The 9,436-nt window shown below is 35.9% G+C and overlaps 1 protein-coding gene across 2 annotated transcripts; it reads left to right on the top strand.

Moving 5' to 3' along the window:
* Positions 1-883: 883 nt before the first annotated feature.
* On the top strand, positions 884-8,719 carry LOC133315619 (homeobox-leucine zipper protein ATHB-8-like). Of its 2 annotated transcripts, XM_061517276.1 has the most exons (19): positions 884-1,101; positions 1,224-1,383; positions 1,469-1,572; positions 1,701-1,797; positions 2,632-2,727; positions 2,803-2,916; positions 3,012-3,095; positions 3,199-3,354; positions 3,448-3,522; positions 3,800-3,906; positions 4,006-4,198; positions 4,854-5,039; positions 5,222-5,302; positions 5,680-5,814; positions 5,925-6,250; positions 6,941-7,040; positions 7,452-7,459; positions 7,628-7,781; positions 8,573-8,719. In XM_061517276.1, exons 1-19 carry the CDS (start codon positions 884-886, stop codon positions 8,717-8,719), a joined length of 2,541 nt encoding a protein of 846 aa, XP_061373260.1. The 2 variants fall into 2 exon arrangements, with proteins under 2 accessions (XP_061373260.1, XP_061373259.1); XM_061517275.1 differs by lacking the exon at positions 7,452-7,459 and having other exon boundaries at positions 7,632-7,781.
* Positions 8,720-9,436: the final 717 nt, after the last annotated feature.

Genomic DNA, 9,436 nt, shown 5'->3' with positions numbered 1-9,436 from the left:
TTGAAAAAAAAAAAAAAACTAATATGGTGAGTTTTACATATTGTTATATCAAAATTTCTTACAAAAAAACCTGTGCTAAAGTAATATAGAGCCAAGCTGGCAGCAAAGGCAAGGGGTATAATAGAAGGAAGCAGAACAAAGAACATTCTTGACACTTAAGTGGCTATGGCATACAACAAATTACATGAAACTGTCTTCAGTTTTGTCCACATATGTACTGTCCAAAACTTTACAGCACACGCGTTTTGAAAGAGAGTGTGGTTCTTATTTTTCCTATTTCCTTCTCACAATCTCTCTGTGAACTGTGATGAGATGAGAGAGTGAGAAAGAAGGCTTTCACTTGAAGTGTTAGGAAGTGCCAAAACAAAGCAATGCAAGAAAAGCCAAAAACAGCTACAAAAACAACAGGCAGAACAAACTGCTAAAAAAGAAAAAAAAAAAGAAAAAAAAAGAAAGAGAAGAAATAAAACTATAATGATGTGAGGAGAAAAAAAAATGGGCACTTATTCTGTCTGGTATTTGGAGTTTCTCTTATAAGCAACCCCATCACTATCCCAATCACAATATATATATGTATATATTCATCACTAGTCCTTTTCTTTTGTACAGCTACAAAGGAAGGAAAAAGTAAAAACTAAAACTACATTTTCTACATCTATCAACTATCACAGACAAACTTTGAGGTACCTAAGTTTATAGTTTTATTCTCTCTTCTTCTCCATGTCATCAACTGTATATATATATATAGATAGATAGATAGCCATTGGTAATCAAATGAAGCATTTTTCCAATCTCTAATCTAATGGAGACTTTTTCTTTTTCTTCTTTGGGTTTTGAAAGTTGATAATAATAATATAACTTGGGTTGAATTTGAAAGGCAAAGATGATGACAGTGAGTTCTGGCTGCGAAGATAGGATGAAGGTGGCAAATGATAACGGCAAATATGTGCGCTATACACCAGAACAAGTGGAAGCTCTTGAGAGAGTTTATCATGAATGTCCCAAACCCAGTTCCATGAAACGTCAACAAATAATCAGAGAGTTCCCCATTCTCTCTAATATCGAACCTCAGCAGATCAAGGTTTGGTTCCAGAACAGAAGGTATTTATCTCTTTTTTTTTCTTTTTCTTTTTTGGCTTTGTTTACTTTTACTTTGTTTTTTGACTATGTTGCAATGGTTTAAGAGCTATGATTTTTTTTGGTTATGTTCTTTGTTGTTACAGATGCAGGGACAAGCAGAAAAATGAAGCTTCACGGCTTCATGGTGTAAACAGGAAGCTGATAGAAATGAATAAACTGCTGATGGAGGAAAATGAGAGGCTGCAAAAGCAAGTGTCACACCTCGTCTATGAGAACACCTTTTTCCGCCAACAAACCCAGAATGTAATAATAAATAGCATGATATAATTTCTTAATTAAAAAAAATATAATTTTATGATAATACATTCTTTTTAACATCATATTGCAGAATACAACACTTGCTACCACAGACCCGAGTTGCGAGTCAGTGATAATTAGTGGTCAACATCATCTTCTGACACCTCAGCAACCAAGAGATGCAAGCCCAGCTGGGTCAGTGAATTATTTTTATTTTTATTTATTTGTGTGTGTGTGTGTGTGTGTGTGTGTTGGTGTTGTACAATTTCAGTTTATGACAACTAATGTGGTTGTTTTGTATTGTCTTGCTCTATGCTGTCCAGACTTTTGTCCATTGCAGAGGAGACTGTAGCAGAGTTTATTTCAAAGGCCACTGGAACTGGAACTGCTGTGGAGTGGGTCCCAATGCCTGGAATGAAGGTTACAGCTTCTTGCTTGTTATTATCACAACAATCACAACATGTTAACAAGATTCCACTATTCTTTGTCAGTGTATGGGGCATGTTAATGAAGTGCATGAACCTTAAGGCAAACCAACTTGGAATGCACATCATCAGAAACACTGTCCCCAATAATAATCATAATTCAAAGTCCATATAAACCCGACTCAAGTCTCATACCTTGCCATTAGATCATAACATTCCACTACGCTCCGCTCGATTGCAATTGCCATAATTTTTTTCTTAGCATGGCCATGATTCAAAGCTGCCTGGATTGAATAGCTCTGATACCATTTGATAAAAACTTTGGAATGCATCATCTCAAAAGCTAGCTGAAAGGGTGGGAGTGCTTAAGGTCTTATAACCCCACATTAATTGCCCATACAAACAATGTGGGACTTCAAGTCCCATACCTTGCAAATGGGTCATAACATTCCACCATGCCCCGCAGTCCCGGCGCTCACACGGGCTAGCTTTGCTCAAGTCTTTTACTAGCCCTGGGCGAACTCTTCAATGTCAACATCACCACCAGAGCCGCTCGATTGCAACTGGAAGACATAGTGGAAGGCTCTGATACCATTTGATAAGAACCTTGAGATGCACCACCCCAATAGCTCTTGGGGTGATGCATCCAAGGTTCTTATCAGACACATGTCTGTGCTTTAAGCCAAAAGGCTCTTCGGTTAAAAACCATTTATGAGCTTTCATGCTTAAACTTTTAATGGCATTAGTGACAATTTCTACCCTTTGTCTATTTCTTCAATCTCTTTACTAGGTAACTAATTTTGTAACTTGTTTCTTTACATGTCTGCAGCCTGGTCCTGATTCCATTGGAATTGTTGCTATTTCTCATGGTTGCACTGGAGTGGCAGTACGTGCTTGTGGCCTAGTGAGTCTAGAACCTAAAAGAGTAAGTTCCTGTTTTATTAAGAGAACCAATTCATATGAACTGGGGAGACACTGATTAAAAATGTTCTGTACACAGGTTGCTGAAATTCTCAAAGATCGAACCTCGTGGTTTCGTGATTGCAGATCTGTGAATGTTCTAAATATGATCTCCACTGCAAATGGGGGAACAATTGAACTGCTTTACATGCAGGTACTAATACTATAGCTAGTACATTCTCTGTCCATGGTTTAATATATTTGGAAGCTTTGGTAAATGCATAGTTCAAATTTTGCCATCTTTATTAGTTGTATGCACCAACAACTTTGGTACCAGCTCGTGACTTTTGGTTGCTACGTTACACATCTCTTTTGGAGAATGGTAGTCTTGTGGTATGTAACTTTTTTTACAATAAAGTTCTCACATTTTTCTCCCTTTATCATTCCTTGCCTTTGATGCTTATGTGGGCTTCAATCATGATTTTAACAATAACAGATATGTGAAAGGTCACTTAACAACACTCAGAATGGTCCTACTATGCCCCCAGTGCAGCATTTTGTTAGAGCAGATATGCTACCAAGCGGGTATCTAATTAGACCTTGTGAAGGAGGGGGATCCATTATTCATATTGTTGATCATATGGTTTTAGAGGTTTGTAAAATATCCTTTTACTTATAAAGTGAAGCAAACTTGGTTAGCTTCATTGTAACTTAAATTATTGACTTGCTGGTTGTTTTGAATCAGCCCTGGAGTGTACCTGAAGTTTTGCGCCCACTTTATCAATCACCAATGCTGCTTGCTCAAAAGACAACTATGGCGGTGAGACTATTGTTTCTGCTAGTAACTTTCACCAGAGATTTCTTATGCTTTATGATTTGGAATAATTTTATTTTTTTGGTATCCAAAACGGTTTAATCAGGTTCGAGTACTGTCACAAGAACTCTAGTTAAGGGAAACAAGCTTCTTACCAGTGTTGTTGGTTTGATTTGATTTGGAATAATTAATGTGTGGCTTTTATAAGCCTGATATTTTGCTCTTCCTGTGGCTTTTATAAACTCATGCAGCTTCAAACAGTAACTCTGTATTTATCATTCAGGCTTTACGTCATTTGAGGCAGATTTCTCAAGAAGTATCACAGCCAAGTGTCACAGGATGGGGAAGAATGCCTGCTGCTCTACGAGCACTTAGTCAGAGATTGAGCAAGTTTGTGCCTTGATTGTTCACACTGTTCCTTGAAATAAATCAAATTAATTGAGTGGTTAGGGTAATCCAAATCCTAAATTTAATCTTCCTCTTTTGCAGGGGCTTTAATGAAGCTGTCAATGGGTTTGCAGATGATGGCTGGTCCTTGTTAGAAAGCGATGACAATGATGATGTTAAGCTTCTTGTGAATTCATCTCCTGGCAAGATAATGGGAGGAAATCTAGGTTATAACAATGGTTGCCCTTCTGTGAGTAGTTCCATACTATGTGCCAAAGCATCCGTGTTCTTACAGGTAAATGTAATACTTGAATGTAAAACAAAATATCATGGTCACAGTTGAATAGCTTGTTTATTGATACCAGCACAACAACTGCTGTATTTAATACAATTACCAAAGAGTAAATTGAAGTAGATTCTTTGTTTATGAATCTATCTTATCTGGGGCTTGCCTGTGTCGCTGAAATTTGAATTTGTAGTTATGAAAGATGGAGAAAGTTATATTTACAAACTTTTTGTTTACAAACTACACTATGTACTAGGGGTAGTACATTCCAGCACATAATGTACTACTCCTAGTACATAATATAAAAAGTTTATAAATATAATCCTCTCCATAAAAGATTAACATGGTAAGGTTGTTCTAACACTTACTATCCTTCACAGATATAGCATGCATGTTGGTTTCCTCTTCACATGGTTCTACGCTCTTATTTTTCCTTTTTATAAATATAATTTCAATCTAAATAATAAATTTCTTTTAACCTTTATTCTGCATTAATTGCATATGTTATCTACGAAAGTCTCCTCCATATGCTACAAAACAATCTCAAGAAGCAAAGGCTTATAGACCAGCTTCTAGTTTCTTTTTTCTTTTTTCCTGTCTATGAACTGCAAATATTCAGCTTCCATGTATTAGTTGTCTCATGCTCATTTTTCTGTCCCTATAGGATGTCCCTCCAGCAATTCTTCTTAGATTCTTGCGGGAGCACCGGTCACAATGGGCAGATAGTAGTATTGATGCTTACTCAGCTACTGCCATTAAAACTGGTCCCTGCAGCTTGCCAGGGGCTAGAGCAGGAAGCTTTGGGGGTCAAGTTATTCTTCCACTGGCTCACACAATTGAGCATGAAGAGGCAAGTTATTTGGTCCTAATTTGATGCTCCCTTTCAACATAATAGTATTTAGACATTACCCTTTTTTCTTTCAAAGCAATATTGAACACATTTTTTTTCCTTGAGCTTGTGGATATTATCATTCTTGTAGTTTTCTCCTTGTGTGTATTCATTCTTAAATAACTTTTTTATCTCTAAAACAGTTCATGGAGGTTATTAAACTTGAAAACATGGGGTACTGTCGAGATGACATGACTATAACTGGTGATATTTTCCTCTTGCAAGTAAGTAATATGTTTTCATTGCCATTCTTTTCAACTTCATCTATTTCTAGTTTCATGACCACATGGAAAAAATAAAGGGCAAAGTTCCTTCTATAATGGTAATTTAAGAGAAAACTCTACTGCTATATCATAGTTTATTCTTTTGCTAACCACTTATCCATGATTACCATCCTTTCTAAACAATAAGATCAATCACATATTTGGAATGGGGATCTTCACATAGCTATAGGCATATTTTGAGTAAGGATCTATATATGAACACATTATATGTTGGATTCTAAGTGAATAGCTAGAACATTGATATCTGCATATAGTTCTGAAGGTTCATTTCAACCTGAAGTATACAGTTAACTTTCGTTCTGGTTGCATTTGTCCAGCTTTGTAGAGGAGTTGATGAGCATGCAGTTGGCACCTGTGCAGAACTCATTTTTGCTCCCATGGATGCATCTTTCTCGGATAATAATCCCATGTTACCTTCTGGTTTTCGCATCATATCTCTTGATTCTAGCATGGCAAGTCTCAGTTTGAGATATAATTTGATTGCATTATTTTGAGATTTGGTTACCTCTTCCCCTCCTTTTTTACAAATTTTTTTTGACTTTTTGTCCAAAATATGATGAAGGATGCTACTAGTCCAAACCATACACTTGATCTTGCTTCTGCTCTTGAAGTTGGAACCACAGGAAACAAAACATATGGTGACAATGCTGGTCATTCTGAGAGCACAAAATCTGTGATGACAATAGCATTCCAGTTTGCATTTGAAGCAAACCTTCAAGACAATGTAACAACCATGGCCCGGCAATATGTCCACAGCATTATTGCATCTGTGCAGAAGGTTGCATTAGTGATTTCCCCTTCGCATTTCGGTTCTAAGAATTGTTTTCTTTCGCCACCTAGCACTCCTGAGGCACAAATACTTGCTCGGTGGATCTGTAACAGCTATAGGTCTGTCATTAAAAACCTTTGATTGCATGGCTGTTATTTATGATCTGAATAACTCAATCATGTTGGCGTGTTGCTTCAGATTGAATCCTAAAAAGTATATGATTCACTGAAGTTCCTTTGACATTTGAATGAACTTATTTTTTTCTTTGAAAGAGAAAGGTCTACCAGTATAGTAAGAAGAGACAAGTTGGGTAGAACTATAATTGTGTTTTCTAGGTCTTGATCTCATGCATAATGTTGGACACTTGTACTAGGTAAGGATTGTTGTGTTTGAATAGCAATCTTTGTAACTGTTTATGCCACTCAGGTGGTAAGTCAACTAGCACTTTATCCCAATTGGTCTCATTTCAGTAAACTGTAACTGTTTTTCACCTGTTTACGATGATTAATTGATAAAATTCAACAAGGAAATGCCTTTTAGTAGATGAGGGTGAGAACTAAAGGAAAAAGAATTTTCTGGAATATAGTAAGACTCCACAAATTCTCATTCATTAAAATAGGTTGGATTGCAATATCCTCCTTTCCAGGGGAAGTACTATTAGACCACATTGACATTGGCATTAAGTTGGACCTTAGATATGCAAATTCGCATGGGAGACTTCTTTCTTTTATGCACGTTGCTACTTTTTGTTCTTTCTCAACTTGTATAGGAAGTGTCTGTTGAATTTTAAATGCTGACATGCTTTGCAGGTTCTATCTAGGGGTAGAGCTGCAGAAGTGTGAAGGCAGTCACTCCATTCTCAAATCCCTTTGGCATCATTCAGATGCAGTTATGTGCTGCTCTTTAAAGGTATTTTCTTTTTATTATATCTTCATTTTGAATCTTTGATAATGTCTTTTCTGCATTTGTTATGTTCTACACCTAAGGTTTTCTAACTTTATTGATCACTTGAATACATTTCTTTGCACAGATAATTGTACAAGCATTACTTTTGAAATTCTGCTGCAATGTTCCTCCTGGCATATTTTCTAATGATCTCTTAAATGTACGATGCTTACAAATGAAGTGAATGATAAAATACATTGAAATCCATCCTTCCAGCATATGGTCTTCTTGCAGGATTATATATATATATATATATATATATATATATATATATAGGAAAATGTGTTTCTTATGTTATATGAGACAATTTATCTTATGCAACACGCAAAAAAGTGAATGAGACCCACTTTTTTTCTTTCTCTCTCTTCTTCAAAGTGGATCCTACCCACATTTTTGTATGTTGCATGAGATAAATTATCTCATGCAACATGAGAGCCTATTTACCCTATATATATAAACAAAATTTTCTGGTTTGGTGGACCTTATTTTCTTGCTATTGTTTTCTTTCACAATGTTAAAATATAAGAAAGTGGAACTTTATATATGTATTCCCAGGCATTGCCAGTTTTTACATTTGCAAATCAATCTGGACTTGATATGCTTGAGACAACGTTGGTTGAACTGCAAGACATCACTTTGGACAAAATTTTTGACGACCAAAGAAAGAAAACCCTGTGCTTTGAGTTACTTCAGATTATGCAACAGGTGTGGTTCTTTTTACATGTATTAAAAAATATACTTCCATTTGACTTGGTAAGAGGAAAGTCAAGAGTGTTAAAAATGTGAGAATCTTACAATTGCATATCACCTATTTAACTTTTACTCATAAGAATGGGAGGTAATAAAGATTGAACTCTAAAATCACTTGTGCTTCGAGACTTTGATACCATGTTATAAACCAACTATCTCATAAGTTTAGTCGGTCACATATATGAATTGTTTTTATACTTTTATATCTTTGACAAATTCCAAGTGCAATTTGGATGTCTTAAAGGATTGAATGAAGTTACTACTTACTACAATTAACATATCATTGATGGAAACAATGAATGGATGTATTGCTTGGACGGACTAGTAATGAAAATATGTACATAGGCACTGCTCCTTTTATTCCTTAAATTTAGCAAGCTCTAGTGGCTATTTGTCTGACCTTGAACACTCTACGCACAAAATATTCTTTGTAAATAAGTTTGAATCATTGGACTTGTTGAACCCTATATATGCCATAAACAAATTGTGTGACCTCAAATGCATTCAGTATTTGATAATAGTTTGGTTAAATGGTGTCAATGCTATTAATGGTTGAGTTCTGATTGTCAGTTGTTGCTATTTGTTTTTGTTTCTGTACTCTGATCTTGTTCCTTTTTTCTTTTCTTTTTTCTTTTTTTTTCATGCTTTGGCCATTCTGAGCTCACAAGAAAGTTTTTGTGTGATTCATTAATTGTTACTCCAATTAACTGGCTTGCACTTTCTAAAGATGTATTATTTTGGTGCAGGGTTTTGTGTGGATTCAAGGGGGTATCTGCTTGTCCAGCATGGGGAGGCCAGTGTCCTACGAGAGAGCAGTGGCATGGAAAGTATTAAACGAAGAAGAAACGGCACATTGCATCTGTTTCATGTTCATCAGCTGGTCATTGATCTGATAGGTTAAAGAGTATAGAATGTGGGAAAGTAGAGCAGAATATCATGCTTCCATTTTTGCTTTGGAGAATCCCTAGAATACTATGTATTATTTAACATTATACTGTTGTGGGCATATCCTGCTCAAGATCCATCAATGGCCCCAATTTTTTGGTTAGCATTACTTACTTTCCTTAATGCTTCTTGGATATTCGTGCACTTTGTAGATTCTTTAACGACCATTGATGTTTCTTTACAAACATGTACATGCTCTATTTGCCCTTTCCTATTATTGGAGGCCCAATACCAGGAGAGAGATATCTCCTTGTTCCAATTGTGGGTTACTCAGCCCTCTGTAGACCACTTTTCATGCACTTCTATTTCCACTCACTGATTCATTTGCCCCGCTACAGTTGCTTCTTCCAATGAAATGAAGACCTAACTAGCAAAAGTTTATCATACTTTATATCGAATTTAAAGGCAGCAACACAACAACTTGTGCAGAGCTTTTGAATAGAGATTATGTAAGTAGCATTGCTTATTTTGTCCCTAAAGTAAGTTACTGCCCTTTGCAGCTTGATTATAGTTCATGATCATCTTCTTACGTAGCTGGGTTGGATGTTTACTTTGGATGGAATTAGCCAAAATATCATTTTAGAACAATAAAAACAACTTCCTAAATCAAGAAATCTCACGAAAACCTATAAAAACCACTTCTCAAAAGTTCTAACTAGAACCAA

This window comes from Gastrolobium bilobum, unplaced genomic scaffold (assembly GCF_033153095.1).
Source record: "Gastrolobium bilobum isolate Gb01-03AN ecotype WA unplaced genomic scaffold, APGP_CSIRO_Gbil_v1 utg4030, whole genome shotgun sequence".
NCBI classification, from domain to species: domain Eukaryota; kingdom Viridiplantae; phylum Streptophyta; class Magnoliopsida; order Fabales; family Fabaceae; genus Gastrolobium; species Gastrolobium bilobum.
This window is presented reverse-complemented; position numbering and strand designations above follow the sequence as displayed.